Source organism: Capsicum annuum, chromosome 2 (assembly GCF_002878395.1).
Source record: "Capsicum annuum cultivar UCD-10X-F1 chromosome 2, UCD10Xv1.1, whole genome shotgun sequence".
In the NCBI taxonomy this organism is placed as follows: domain Eukaryota; kingdom Viridiplantae; phylum Streptophyta; class Magnoliopsida; order Solanales; family Solanaceae; genus Capsicum; species Capsicum annuum.
In genome coordinates, this window is record NC_061112.1 from 123,028,685 (window position 1) to 123,044,925 (window position 16,241).

The 16,241-nt window shown below is 35.3% G+C and overlaps 1 protein-coding gene across 1 annotated transcript in view; it reads left to right on the forward strand.

The window, feature by feature from the left end:
- Positions 1 to 38: 38 nt before the first annotated feature.
- LOC107859221 (probable LRR receptor-like serine/threonine-protein kinase At1g53430) overlaps positions 39 to 16,241 on the forward strand; it is a 107,317-nt gene continuing 91,114 nt past the window's right edge. The window contains 16 exon segments of the mRNA XM_047406802.1: positions 39 to 396; positions 571 to 703; positions 1,749 to 1,820; positions 3,109 to 3,180; positions 3,357 to 3,422; positions 10,110 to 10,181; positions 10,473 to 10,538; positions 13,232 to 13,303; positions 13,418 to 13,489; positions 13,585 to 13,656; positions 14,382 to 14,453; positions 14,566 to 14,637; positions 14,714 to 14,785; positions 14,906 to 14,983; positions 15,085 to 15,156; positions 15,874 to 15,939. Coding sequence (XP_047262758.1) covers positions 234 to 396; positions 571 to 703; positions 1,749 to 1,820; positions 3,109 to 3,180; positions 3,357 to 3,422; positions 10,110 to 10,181; positions 10,473 to 10,538; positions 13,232 to 13,303; positions 13,418 to 13,489; positions 13,585 to 13,656; positions 14,382 to 14,453; positions 14,566 to 14,637; positions 14,714 to 14,785; positions 14,906 to 14,983; positions 15,085 to 15,156; positions 15,874 to 15,939 — 1,292 coding nt within the window. The 5' untranslated portion in view covers positions 39 to 233.

Consider the following 16,241-nt stretch of genomic DNA (forward strand, 5'->3'; position numbering starts at 1 on the left):
ATAGCGCCAAATAACCAAGCCAAGGAAAACGCCATATTCGAATATATACTCCTTGCAAATATCTTGGCGATTAAAGCAGCATTATCCACCTTTAAGAATAAAGTTGTTTAGAAAAGTAACAACATAAAGTATATATACGTATTTAATTAGTTAGGAGGCAATCAAAGTTGCTTTTTGTACTTCAATTATCCCTTTGGTGATTTTTTTATATATTAAAATAAAGGAGTTGCAATATGACTAAAGAACAAGAAGCTAATAAAGATAGAGATAAATTAGATATGGGAGTAATTGATAAGTTCTGCATGTCTATAGTTTTATTTCTTCTTTTGACAACGTCAAATAATTGGGCAAATGGAGCTGAACCCCCATCAAAGCCACCCCTTTCAAAAGAAGAAGGTAAAGTTTATAGTGAAGCTATTTAGCCAAATTAAATGTGTTTTTGATGATAATATAAAGTTCATTTAGCCAAATGTGTTTAATTTTGCATTATACATTTGGTTTAATTATTTACGACTTGTTTTATTAAGTACAAATAAATGAGGTCTTACTATGTTTACGGTTGTTTGGCAGGAGATGTAGTCATTGCTTTGATTAACCTTGCAGAGGTGCCACAAAAGTTACGAAATAGTTTAACCACCTCACAATGCGATCAGAAGAGTATTTTCTGCAAATGTAATACAACATCATGTCATGTTACTAAAATGTATGTCCTCTGAATTTCCTATTAACTCTATTAATCCCAAATATTAGTTTTTATCAAATTTGTTTCTAAAATATTTAACATTTCAGAAAAGAAAACAAGTTAATGATACACATATAGAAGCAACAACTTTGTTAGAAAATAAAGTAGAACGATGCCACACAACATTCTGAGTCCCCAAATATTGGTGCTATATATATATATATATATGGAAGAATTTAAGTTTTGTGCATCATCAATATACAAAATATTCTACACTATCAGGTAAACTTGACTTGCTATTGCAGGTTACCTAACTTTTTCTTTTTTAATTTTTATGTAAATAATTGGGTAACCTATAGTAGCAGGGTCAAGTTAACTAATAGTGTAGAATGTTAGTGTAGACTGACGATGCACAAAACTTAAACTCTATATGGAATCATGCCAATCTATAATAGGCTTACAACCCAAAAAACTCGGGATTCAAGGAAAAGTTTTAAGTGTAGGGTATGTTTTTAGTATGAACGAAAAATGTTTTGAAAAATATTTTCTCGAAAAATAATTTTTTTTTTCTGTTTATTTCCTGTTTCTCAGTAAGGAAACAAGTAAATAATGTCCCAAAAGCATTTATAATTACAAGACAATCTTCTACCAAAAAATTATAAAGCAATCTAGAAAAATATTTTTGAGAGGTTGATTTGGGGGGGATGGTTACGAGATAATGAGCGTGATATGCCATGAATGAAACGTTGGAAAGTCATTTTTCTTAATCTAAGAAAATGTTCACCATGACATTTTTACCAATCAAGCATGAAATATTTTTTCTTTAATTTAAGAAACATGTTTTCCTAAAAAAGAATTCTCCATGACATCTTAGCCAATCAAACATGAAAAAATTTAAAATATTTTCATCGACTTACCAAACACACCCGTAATGTGTAATGATTCTAAAATGGAAAAACTGAAAATGTCCTCAGATAAAAAATTTTAATTTGTCTTAGATTGATTATATGTTGTATAAATTTCCTTCTTGTCTATAGAATTGTTATCACATTATTTAAATCTGCAGAGACTTATCAAACTGCGATTTGATTGGGACAATACCACGAGAAGTTGGAAATCTTGCTCATTTAACCGATCTGTGAGAATTAATTAACATTACTCTATTTCTCTTCAAGTTGCTTGCTTTAATTTTCGTTCCTAGTTAGAGTTATGAAGTGTGGCTAGTTATTCATAAATTAATTTACACAAAATATTATACAGATTTTTTTATTTTGTGGGATTACATTAGGTATGTCGTTATTGCATTATTGTTGAAAATAATTTATAAAATGACTCATAATTTATATTCTCTGTTCTTTTTTAGTAGTCACATTTTGTTTTCAAGAGTCAATTTTTAAAGCTAAATTAGATTTTAAATTAACGTGATATTTCAAAATTAAAATTTATATATTAGAAAACTATACAAAAGTACTTTAAATCACATTTTCTCTCATATCAATATGATAAGAAACTGCATTTTAAAATATTGGTCAATGAATTAAAAAAGATAACTATGGGGACAACAAAAAGAACAAAAGGAGTACACATTTTAGTTAAGCAAGACCGTTCTGCAAAATTTGACAGCTCATCCAGGTTGGGGTGGAATTTTAGATGTGCCATTATGAAGTGATAAATATACTGAATTTTATACAAAGCAACTAAAAGCGACCAACTATAATATTAACTATACTAATTTTAATACATGAATAGTTTTGATCTTAAACAACCCCTTATTCTCTATCGTCTTTGTAGATAAATGAATTTTGTCATTTAAAGAATTGTTTTTAACTACATATATTTAAAGAAGTGAAAAATATATAATTCTAAAATAAAAATCAATAATGTAAACAAAAAATAAACATATAATAGAGAGAAAATGAGATGAGGATATAGAGAGCCCGGTAGCGGAGTGGGGTAACTGTCAGTGAAAAAAAAGAGAGATGGATGACTCTCGAAGATTTTTCAGTTAAAAAAAAAAAAAAAAAAAAGAAGAAGAAGAAGAAGAAACAGGTTTGAGCATTGGATATGAAAAAAATATTACTCGAAACATATCTTTAGAATACGCCCTATAACGCACATGATTTGAATATTGAATATTGTTTTGGGTGCAAAGAAGCTAACAAGCAACATATGTTTTCCTTTTTTTTTTTTATGAAATTTATGTGTCTAGCAGCAACCAATGCTTGTTAGGAAGTTTCAGTTTGATAACTAATGTAATCTCTTTACCTTCAAAATATATAGACTTGATGTTCTTGCAGAAAGTTGGTGAGTAATTTGCCATGCTCAATTGCTTTCAATACGATCATGTTGATTAATGACTTTTTAGTACGTCTTTTGCTTCGTGTTTCAAAAGTCTAATCTTAACTTGGCATGGATCAATGCATCAGGTTTTTAAATGGAAACAAGCTTCATGGATCAATCCCTACATCACTTGTCAACCTACAATCACTTTCTCATTTGTGAGTGTTTAATATGCTGATAATTTACTGTCTTTGGCTATCTTATTTCTGATTGGATTGGGAGAATGCGATAATGAAGAAAACCTTCTACTAAATACAGTAATAATTTTATAATTTCCTTTTGTAGTATGCAATCTCTATATCTTCTTATTACCAAATAATGTGTGTTTATACAGAGATGTTTCCGCCAACTCCTTGAGTGGGAACTTGCCACCATTTCAGATGAAGTCTTTACAATACATGTGAGTATGACAACTTGATTCAAACAATTTAAAATTTGTTATCATGGAGTACGTTGTTTCCCCTAAGTTTGTTACCACATACAGATATATAACTGTGCAAATCTTGAGGTCTGTTAGAAAAATAGGAAAAAGAACATGAGGGAGTAGGCTTTGAGGCGTGAATATTCAATATCTTTAAATAATAGATCTTGCTTGTATATTCTTTAGCAGATTACATGCAAATCTCTTCAGGAAAGTCCTTGTAATCTGCAAATTTAACATAGGCACCTCTTAAAAAAGACTAGAACTTACAGAGTTAGACCAGATTCTAGGTATGCGTGTTGCATTTGTACCGTGTTAGTGATTAAAGAATAATATTCAAGAAATATCAATCATTCTGAAAGGTGCAATTGGTGTAAACAAAATTGTATACAAGAAATACAAAATTTGCTTAGATTATGAAAATTAATGCTGGTATGTTGATGTAATACTTGAATCCAAAATGACCGAACATCATCTGAACTTGAAGAGCTGATCAATGTAGTCTAGTTAGATACTCCCTGCATACCATTTTGTGCGGCACACTTTCCTTTTCAGTCCGTCTAAAAAAAAATGTCACCGTACTATATTTAGAAAAAATTTAACCTGAAGGGGTTGTTTAGTGTAAGGTATTAAATAAAATAGTCCCGGGATAAAATTTTTGGTGTCTTGTTTGGTTGCTAAGTTCGGGATAACGTATTTCGGGATTAGCAAATAGTACCAGAACAAATGACAAAATTACCTTCCAAACCCTTTGATTATCACTTTAACATCCCTACATATATAATTATGCATTGAACTAAATTGTAGTTGGATCTTGACATTCATAGCTGTGGATTTGTTGAGGTTATAAGTATGAAAAACACATAAGATGTCACTTATAATATCACGTTTCTCTTAATGCCGATACAAAAAGAATAGATATAGACCTCTGACTTTTTCGACTACTTCATATGCATTATGTCAAGAAATATAATTACTGTCCACAAGTTAGTAGTGTAACTTGGGTAATGCCAGGAAGTGTTAACAACATGATGGAAAGTTGACAAGTCAGAAGATAATCAAGAGGCTTAAACAAATCTGGAGAACAATTTCACTTGGTATCCTCTGGAACCTATGACAGAAAGAAGCAAGAGATGTTTTGAAGATAAGGTGTTTTGGAGGTTTGGATAAAATATTTGTTGATGGAGTGTAAAATCATCAATTGGAATGTTAGGAGAATGAATGACTCCACCATCATTAAAGTAAGTTTAGGGAGTGGGGGCAAAATTGATTTGTATTCAGGAGACAAAATGGAGGTGTCATCAGATAGCATAGTGGGAAATGTGTGTAGAGTGGAAGATGGGTGAAGTATGACTATGTTCAGGCACATGGGAATGTGGGAGGAGTTCTAGTTCTTTGGGGTGAGAGGAAGCTAGAATGTTTGGAGGTTAATAAGAGCGAATTCCTATTTCATAATCGGTGTGAGATTTAAGAACATTGGGAATGGGGTTTTGAGGGCATAAATGGACTTGTAAGGGAGGGGTCCAAGGATATATTTTTGGGAAACTAGGGTCAAACATGGAGATATAGGAGATTCCTTGGGTGTTGGTGGAGATTTTTACACTATTAGATTTTCGGAGAAGAGGCTGGTTGTAGAGTGATTTATAGGGCTATGGAGGAGTTCTCAAGTTTATTGATCACTACCTTCTTCTTAATTTACCTTTGACAGGTGCCAATTTCACATGGTTCAGGTTGGAGGATTCAAATACCAAATCTTGGCTCTTGGGAGGAGTTGGCATCGAGTGTGATCCAATTCCTTCTCTCCGTTGATCTCAGATCATTCACCTATCTTGTTGCATAATGGTAGGGCTAGAAGGATGACCTCTCCTTTCAGGTTAGAGAATATGTGTCTACAAGCGATATACTTTGGTGATAAAGTGGTCGAGTAGTGGAGAAATTATGCCGTGAAAGGGAAACAATCTTTTAGACTGGCCAAAAAAATTAAAGATGCTTAATAAAGACTTAAGGGTATGGAATGGGAAGTGTTTGGGAGGGTAGAGAAGAAATGAGAAAGATTATGATTGAGGTGGGGGAGCTGGAGGGGAGGAAACATGGGAGGAAAAAAAGTCCTTAGGGGGAGCTAGATTATTTGGCTTTAGCTCAAGAGGCTAGTTAGAGACAAATTTTGCGGTATTGTGGTTAGAAGAGGGAGATTCTAATGCAAAATTCTTTCACATGTTCAATTGGGAAGAGGAATATGATAGTTAGTGGAAGTGGTGGTGGTTGTTGGGGTGGGGTGGGGGGTGGGGGGTGGGGGGTGGGGGGAGGCTGAGATTTATGTGGGGGAGGAGTAAGTAGAGAGGGCAATTGTTCAGTTCTGTAGATGATTGTTCGAAGAAGTAGCTGAGTGAAGACCGTATGTATTGTGGGGTGGGGGTGGGGGGTTGGATTTCAAGCTGATTGGAGGGGACAATAATGAGTGGTTAGAAAGGGTTGTTGAGGAGGAGGTGCGTGTGATGGTGAAGTGTTGTGTGGGTAACAAGATTCCGGGTTCAAATGGCTTCGCTCTAGCCTTCTTTCACCATTGTTAGAGCAGATTCACCATTATTGGAGCACAGTCAAACTTGACGTTTTGAGCACTATTGGTGAGTTTCAAGAGGGGCGAGTTAGAAAGGAGTTTAAGCTCGTCTTTCATAGTCATTATTCCTAGAAGGAAGGGTCTATTACCATTGGGGATTATAGACCTATTAGTTTTGGGGCTAAAATCAACAAGATTATTTTTAAGGTGCTTTCTAATAGACTTAAGAATGTTTTGGATAAGACCGTTTCTTCTTTGAAAATGCTTTTGTCAAGGGAAGACATATTTTTGGACGCAATGTAGGTGGCTAATGAAGTGGTAGATTCAAGGACGATCTTGAGATGGCTTACGGCCATTTAAATTTGAAGTTCTTGGATTTCATTATGTTGAAGATGGGTTTTGTGGAGAAATGGATAAAGCACATAAGATTTTGCATCTCTTTTGTGAGATACTCGATTTCGGTGGATGGAAATTTGTATGGTTTCTTTGGTAGTTCGAGGGAGGTAGGGAGATCCTTTCTTATCTATGCTCTTTATTTTGGTGATGAAAGCTTTTTTTTTGATAAGGTAGATAACTTAATAACAATTGAGGGAAACCTCATGTACAAGTCATGTTATTTTCCTTCTACGGGTACAAGAATCTGTATACTAGAAACAACCACTTCAACTAGTTCAAGTTTATAAACCAAGAACACAATGAAGTGCAGAAAATACCCTCAACACAAGATCAAAGTGATCTTTTCAAGAGGTGTATTTTATTTCTAGAAATAAAGATAAAACAGAAATAGCCAAGTCGCCCGAATTCACGGACCTTCCTTAAGGAAATAATTCCCTCACAGTACCCGAGGTTGCAGAATTTTCTCTCAGGATAAAATAGCCAAACAAACCAACTGTAGCGGTATCTCAAACAATTGGAATATCATCGAACTCACTGAACGTTTTGAGTGATCACACAGATTATTTTTAAGGCAAGAAGAGTGTTTTTATTCTGAAATTTTCATACCAAAACCTGTGGATAAAAGCAGGTTTATATAGCCACAAGATGCCTCTTCTGAAAAGTGACAATGGTTCATTCAAAAGGTGTAACCTTTTCTGAAAATTCATGTCCATTCGTCTAAACAACATGTCTATTCCAAACAGGCATGCTATTTCGTGAATCAGTGTGTCATTTCGTTGAAGAATTGCATCCTTCTGAAGCATCAGTTCGAAACAGTGCAACTTACTGCATGCATATAAATGGAGTATTAACAGAAAAAATTTCCTGCGTTTTTGTCATTGATCAGATTTCGTCAAATAAAGTTTGTCCAAAAAGATAAATCTCATCAATCATTTTCCAAATCCAAATCTGAAGCCAAGCGGAGCGAGCGACGACAATGACATGAGGCTTCTCTTATTTCTTGCCTCACTTATCATGTGGAGTAAGTGTTCTTGATTATAAACACTTCTAAGTTCTCTTCTTCCACCAATGTGGGAGAAAGAGTAAACTTTCTAATTTGGGAGTACACTTTCCATTTTAGTGTCTCCTTCCCTCCACTATTTTACTCTCTATTATTCCATTCACACTTTTTTCATATACTATGAACCCAACAAGTCATACCAAAAGGAGAGAACCTACATCAAAATACGGTTCTCAACAAAAGAGATTCAATCCTCTATACAAAGGGGGACCTCATAAGTACACCAAAAAGAAAGCATGACGAAACATTACTTTATAGTTTTACAAAATCTAGTTCTTCCCATTTAAAGGTCGTCCAATTTCTCTCTTTTCAAATGGCCCACATGATTCTGATGGGGCAACGCGCCATGTCCTCGAGCTTCTCTTCCCCCTTCTATGGGTCCAACTTTGCAATGCTTCCTTCAGTCCAACTTTGCAATGCTTCTTTCACTGTACCCGACATCACCCATTGCACCACCCTCCATAACCGACGAGCCACCTTACAATGCAAAAGAAGATGATCTACATTTTAGCCTAGACTCTTACACATAAATCATCAACTAACATAGGTAATCCTCCTCTTTTTTCAAATTCTCCATCGTCAAGATCACACCCCTTGTCTCTAACCAAATAAAAAAGGTGAACTTCCTCGGAGCTCTAGGGATCCTAAGGGAGTCATGGGGAAAGAACATTCCCCCCTCACTGGAAACCTCTTATTAAAAGAGCTAAAAAAAGTTTTAGGAGGGCATATCCAGAGTTTTAAAGCCGTTGTTGGTGGTGCTGGTACCTTGTAGGTTACCCTTACAAATGATACTTGGCATTTTGTGATGCAAATGATATGCAGTTAGAATACCTTGGACAAATGTTGACTTGGTTCCAGGTGGTGTCACGGCCCAAAATCAACCTTAGAAAGCACAAGATCATACCGGTGGGTGAAGTAGTTAACATTGAGTCATTGGCTCAAATCTTGTAGTGCAGCTGTGTAGGGTAAGAGTACTACCTACTACCTACCTTGGACTTCCTTAGGGTTCGTTGATCAAGGATCACAATATTTGGAATTCAGTCATTGAGTGTAGAGAAGAGGCTAGCAGGTTTTGTAAAAAGATACTTGTCCAAAGGAAGGAAAAAACTGATTATTAAGAGCATTCCATAGAGCATCGCTACATGTTGTATGTCCTTGTTCCATGCTCCTACTGTTTTTATAGTAAAGATGGAAAGGTTGCAAAGAAATTATGTGAGCAGATGGAGCAAATAAGTTTCACTTAGTGCGGTGGTAGACTGTGACATGTCCTAAATTGTGGGGAGGACTTGGGGTTAAAGACTTGAAGGTATTTAACAAACACTCTAGGGAAAACAGTCGCAGAGATTCGGGGTGGAGGGAAAAGCATTATGGAGAGGGGTGATAGCGGATTAATATGGTGTTATGGAAGGGGGATGGAGAACAAACAAGGCTATTAAGCTGTTTGGTTGTGGGGTGTGGAGGAACATAATGAAGGGATGAGAAACCTTTTCTGGTACCATTGTGGTCAAGGTTGGGGTTGAGAGTAGAGTTTAGTTTTTGGGGGCAAAAGTGGTGCTGAGCATTGGTGCTAAAGGATGATTTCCCGGTTTTGTATAGGGTCTCTTGCCCAAAGGAATTGTCTTTTCAGCAAGTAGGGTGTGACCTAGTGGTTCAATGAAGTTGGGTTGAGCACCATGAGGTCTCAGATTCAATTCCCAATAGAGACAAACACTAGGTGATTTCTTCCCATCTGTTCTAGCCTTGGTGGATAAAGTTGTCTGGTACCTGTTGCTGGAGGGAGGTGACCGGTATCCCATGGAATTAGTCGAGGTCACTGGTCCGGACACCATTGCTATATAAAAAAAAGAATTAGGGGACACAAGGGGTGAGACTTTTTGGGACTTGAGATTCAGCAGAGATTTTTAGGATGGGGAGGTGACTAAGTTTCAGAGATTGCTAGCTTTAAGCAATGCAAGCCGGTGGATAGTCTCACTGCTTTGAGTTGGGAGTTGGGGAATAACAAAGTGTTCTCCATCAGCTCCTTCTACAAGAAGCTTTTGGTGAGAGCGGAAAATACATGGATCAATATCTTGATTTCCTGGATATGTTAGGAAGAAGCATGTAATGACCAGTTAGAGACTGTGCCTTCTGTTATGTTGGAACTGCAGTACCAGCTTGTATTTTATTAATAAACTTTTACCCTCACCTTATCAAAATAAAGTTATCATGATTGGGTTTTTAATAGATATATTCATATATCTTTACATGATATACATACCCAAACTTGAGGGGAAGTGTTAAGCGAATAATGAAAAACAGTTTACTAAATAATAACTCTATTATATATTATTTTGGGTTCCTAGAAGCTAACAAGCAACATACAGTTTTCTGTGAAAATTATCTGCATTTACATGCACCGCCAGCACCAATTCTGTACTTTGATGGTAATCAAATTTCAGTTTGAATACTGTTGTAATCTGCATTTAGATCAGTTCTTTCTCTTTGACTTAAAAAGCTTTAGTTTCTTTGGATGAAGTCCATATGACAGTTTGGTGAGTAATTTTTCATGCTCAACGGCATCTGTATTTCCAGTTTTATATGATATGTTGATCAACCATTTACATTTCTATTACTTCAATTCAAAGTCTAGTCTAACTTGGCATGGATGCTTCAGGTATTTAAGCGATAACAAGCTTGATGGACCAGTTCCTAAATCATTTCTCAACCTAACATCACTTTTGGAGCTGTGAGTGGTTTACTATGTTAGTATTATTATCTTTTGTTTATTTTATTCTAATTGAACTGGAAGAAGATCGAAAAGCCCCTTTCAGACTTTGGAGAAGCACCTTGTCCTTTTTCAAATTAATTCTTCATCATATTTATCACCAAATTGTATTGAACAAGGTAATGAGGAAGGCTTAATTTTGCATGCCTCTTCAGTTAAATAGAAGAATACCTTCTACCAAATATTTATAATTTCCCTTTGTAGTCTGCAATCTCTATATCTTCTCTTACCAAATAATGTGTGTTTATACAGAGATCTTTCCGACAACTCCTTGGGTGGGAACTTGCCACCATTTCAGATGAAGTCCTTACAATACATGTGAGTTTTACTAATTTACTAAAACAATTTTAACTTTGTTATCATGGAGTTGTTTTCCTTAGGTTGTTGCCGCAAACAGATATATATAACTGTCCTAGTGATCATTATGGAATTTCAGGAACTTACAAACTTCTATATTGTCTCTTAATTTCTCTGTTAGAAAAATAGAATTTAAAAAAATGGAATAAAAAAATAAAGGAGTAGGATTTGAGGATTGAAAAATCATTATATTTAATTAGATCTTGGTTGTATATTCTTTGTTTTTTTTTATAACCGTGGTGTCCGTGCCATCTTGCGCGCACCTCGACTAATTCCACGGGACACCTGCCACCTCCCGCTAGCAACAGGTACCAGGTAATTCTGTCCACCAAGACTAGAACAGATGAGAAGAAATCACAGTGTTTGTCTTTGTTGGGAAATAAACCTGAGACCTCATAGTGCTCAACCCAACTTCATTGAACCACTAGGCCTGTTGTATTCTTTAGCAGATCACATACAAATCTGTTCAGGAAATAGCAAAGACATTGTCATATGCAAAATTTAACATAGCCACCTTTCAAAGGAGGTTAGAATATATAGAGTTAGACCAGTTTCTAGGTGTGCATGTTGCATGAGTAGTGTTGGTGATTAAAAGATAGTATTCGAGGAATATCAATCATTGTGAAAGAGCAATTGCAGTAAAAAAAATAGAACAATCCTTTAAATGATGAAAAATAATGCTATTCTATTTCATTGAAGTAGTATTTGAACCCAAAATGAAGGGGAGTCTTGAAGCAACTGGTAAAGTTGCTGCCATGTGACCAGGAGGTCACAGGTTCAAGCCTTGGAGACAGCCTCTGGCAGAAATGCAAGGTAAGGCTGCGTACGATACACCCTTGTAGTGGGGCCCTTTCCCGGACACCGTGCATAGCAGTAGCTTTAGTGCACCGGGCTGCCCTTTTTAATACTTGAACCCAAAATGGCGAATATGGGCTGAACCTGCAAAGATCCAATTTTTAGTTTTAACCAAATCCAATTTCGAAATTGGTAATGGTCCGAAGGTTTCCTTCTAGAATGACATTCCAGATGGTGTGGACAAGAACCTTTGAAACAAATGTATCCAAATTTGCACATTTTGTGCCAATTTCAACAAACTGCAGTAGTTGACTTGTGGACAAGACAAGGCTGGAGTCTTCAGCTTAGAAGATATCTGAATGATTGGGAGATGACAAGATAGCAGCAGGTTTCTATGACACAATTGGACACTTTCAACAATTTAACTAGGGAAAATGATACTCTGGTATGGAAAATTGACAACAAAGGACGTTTCACTGGTAATTTAGGATATAAAGATTTGAACTCAACAGGAGTTCAGGAGATAGTGGTGGCCAATGGCCATGGATGATGATATGGAGAACAAGAATACTTTACAAGGTGAACTAAGAACCTAAATAAAAGAGGGTCCAACTATTTTCTAAATGCTACGTGTGTGGAGAACAAGTAGAGACAATCATCCATCTCTTTTTACATTGTAAGTGGACAAACCAGCTTTGGCAGTTTTTTGGCAATATGAGGAAACTCATATGGGTAAAACCCTGACGCATAAATGAAATGTTGAAGTTCCGGAACGGGGATGACAATGTATCTAAGAAGTAGAGGAGATATGGAAGATTGTCTCAACTAGCATCTGGTGGATACTGGATGGTTTAGGGGGTAGAGAAATCAGAGATGTTTTGAGGAGAAGCAGAGAAGCATTCAGAAATTTAAGTTGAATTGTCTATCTCTTTATTACTTTTGGACTGATTGTAATCTACTGAATTATAGGAGAGAATTTATAAGTTGATTACATCCAGCTTCAGACTGATTGTAATCTACTGAATTATAGGAGATCAATTTTTAAGTTGTACTCCCTCCATCCTAATTATGTGATGTAGTTTGACTAGGCAGGAATTTAAGAAATATCTGAAGACTTTGTAATATACCAAAACTTTCGTTAAAATAAATAAATACTTATTTGTGGACTTTTTACCAAATAAGTGGGACCCAACATAGGTATAATATTGATAGTATCATTAAACATTTGCCAAATAAGGAAATGTTACATATTTTGATGTAGTATACCTGTGAATATATAGATGAATTGTTACCATTCTGAAAAAGAGGGAAAGTTTCATGGTTTCGTGGCAACAAGGCTGCAATTGGTATAACTTATAATCCAGTCCAGCATGACCAAATAAAGCATGTTGAAGTTGATCGAGAATTCATCAAAGAAAAAGTTATGAGTGGTGTCTTGAGTTTGTTCCATGTGTCATCGGAAAACCACTTACTTGATGTGTTTACCAATGACCATAACAAAAAGACTTGTCTTAATGACCATAACAAAAAGACTTGTCTTACACTGGTTTGTAAGTTGGCCATGCACGACATCTTTTCACTAACTTGGAAAGGGGGTGGGGGAGTATTGATTGATATTGCTAGCTTAATTGTAGGAGTAGAATATTTGTTAACCTTATTTAGTCTTATGATTCATCGTATAAGTACCCATTCTCACGGGATGTAAATCCATCAAAAGTAAAAAGAAGTTTTCACTTCTTGAAATCTTCACTTTACAATGTGGCAGAATCTCAGCATTACAAACAAACCAACATTATTTTCCTGGTATCACGTATATTGGGAACTTTATCCAAATTAACATAACTTTTGGGATGATGCAGAGATCTAGGTAGTAATTGTTTTAGGGGTCAAATCCCTCATGAATACGGTGCTCTCCAATCTGTAATTGGCCTGTAAGTCTTATATATATGTCTTTCTAATATATTTTTTTGGTTATTGTTCTTTGCAGAACAATTCTGTTATTCAGGCTTTCTCATATTATTTTTTGTTTTCCTGCATTTATTTAGATATGTAGACAACAACTTACTAACTGGAAGCATTCCACAAGAACTAGGGGAACTCTCCAATCTTGTGACTTTGTACGATTATGAGGAGAAAATTACTAAACATCCTTTTTATCTCTTTTCTTCTTTCTATTCTCGTTTTGATTTGTTCTGTTTGAAATTTAATGTAGAGAGGTGAATGATAATAAACTCTCAGGTCACATCCCACACCAGCTTGGGAAACTCATACAGCTGCAGTATCTGTAAGTATAAAAGCTTGATATATATAGTTTCAAGAATCTACAATCTAATCGGCTTCCACATTGGTACGGTTCACTATTTTGATAAAATACATGTATTTAACTCTTCATGCACCAGTCTTTGATACATAAGGATAAGGGAAAATGAACAAGCAACAATAAAGAAGTGTACTATGATCATATACTGAAAATGTCAATTGATAGTATATATGTCCTCTCAGAATATTTTCTCTGTAGAGAATTGTGCATTACAACGAAAAATTAGACACAACAACTACCAGTAGCAATTTTCATGATGCATGCAAAACATGAGATGGTTCTTTTTCTTCTTCAACTTAGACAAGCTAGTCATGATTGTTGCACATCATATATCATATGACAGAAAAATTATTAATATTTGTGATCTGAACAGTATATACTAACTTTGCACCCAAGGGTGGGGCCTAGTGATCAATGAAGTAGGTTAAGAACCATGAAGTCTCAGGTTCAGATCCCAGCGGAGACAAAAAAGACTAGGTGATTCTTTCCATCTGGTCTAGCCTTGGTGGACAGAGGTACCTGTAGTTGGTGGGAGGTGACAGGTATCTTGTGGAACTAGTCGAGGTGGCAAAAACTGTCCTAGACACCAAGGTCATCAAAACAAAACTGTATGGAAAAAGAGAAGAAGCTAAAGCTACATTGTAGATCTGATCCTTCCTTCGAATTGTCAAAGTAGTAAATTATTTCAGGGACCTACGCACCAATTATTTCGATGGTGAATTGCCTCTAAGCTTCATGCGGCTAACAAACTTAACTCAGTTGTAAGTGCATGCTTCTTCTGATTTTCATTGCACTGTTTAATCAATTTGTCAATTGCAACCACAATCTCTTTATGTTTTGTGTCCTTGTTTTGTTTTGTATGTTTTTTTGTAGTCTTGCTCAAGGCAATAGCTTATCTGGGAAAATCCCTAAATTGATAGCCAATTGGAAGGAACTCAAGAATTTGTAAGCGAAATTATGTGAAAGCAATATAATAAGGATAGTTTAATTTAGTTATTAATTTAGCTTCTTTTCTTGGTAGATATATGTTAGGAAATAATTTTGAAGGCCCCTTGCCAAAGGAAATATCATCAATGGAAAGGCTAGAGTCCCTGTAAGATTTTGTTTTCAAGATGACTTTATTTTATAGTAGCTAGTATTTGAAAATTTTGTAGCATTTTTTGAAATTTTTGGCTGATTATTTCTCCAACTTTATGATCTTATGTATGCCTAGAAAATTCTGCAATGTAGTCACAAGAGGAAGAGCATATGATTTTCCAGATCTATCGCATATGACTTTGTTGCGAGAATTGTAGGTTTAATATCCTTATACTCCTCATGAATTGAACAAGTTTTTCTCAATAACATGTGATACTGACCTGCAAATCTACTTACTTATGATGTTGATTCTAGGACATTGAGGAATTTTTCACTTCGCGGTCCCATTCCGAATTATATCTGGGAGCTTCAATCTTTACAATATCTGTAAGATGATATTTCATGACACTTCTCTTAGTTTTCTTCTTATCAATTTCGTTTCTCCTCATCTTCACTGTTTGTCTTTCTTGTTTTGTTTGTCAACCATATTATGTTGTACGTGTAGAAGTTAAGTGAAAAACTACCTTATTTCAGTCCGCACTCTTTTACCCTTTTAGCATCCATCTCAATTGGTTAGAGCAAATATATTATACCTTATAAGGCGTTGGAAACATTTTCCACAGAGAATAAATATACTAATTATATAATATGTAGGATATGGTATATAATGGACAACTGAGAAGGGAGAATTTAAACAAGTGAAGAATACTACTATAAGTGATGGAAGTCATTTACCTTGTTTTGGTCATTGATACAGAATATTGTATCTAGTTGGATGTTGTATATAGGTACATTTACAGGAATGGTTTTGTAGGGATTTGTTAGATTTTATCAACCTTACTTAGAATGCTCTTCTCATGAAGCTGTACCACTTATAATTTCAGTAAAATTGAATATGAAATGCCTGTACTAGATGAATAGCAGTCGTGAAAAACATTGCCGTGGGAAAATATTTTTTGATTTTCGAAATAACAAAACACTGAAAACACTTTCTTGAGGAAAACATTTTTCTTCATACCAGACACCGAAGTGCACATATGTTGTGTAGCTTATAGATAAAGACATGAGTGGATAATTACATCTGTCTCTTTTTCTCTGATATAGGGACTTGAGTTTCAATGAATTATCTGGAGAAGTGCCAAAATCCATTAGCACATCTTTAACATATATGTGCGTTCTCTCTCTCCCTCTCTCTCTGCATGGGCATTGTGTTTCTGAGTGTGTATGTGAATTACTTACTATATATGATGCGCATAGAAAGTTATCTCTCTATTCCGTTTGATAATTAGATTTTTTCCATAAGTAAATAAATTTTTTGTTGGTATCGCGGGGAAAACTACAGAATAAAGAGAACCTTTAAAAATTATTGATTCTCTACGAAACACATTCTTCCTTAATACAAATAGGAATCTCCTTGGTGAGCCAAAAAGATGCAAGAGAGAAAACGTTATTCTTCAAATGTACAAAATCAT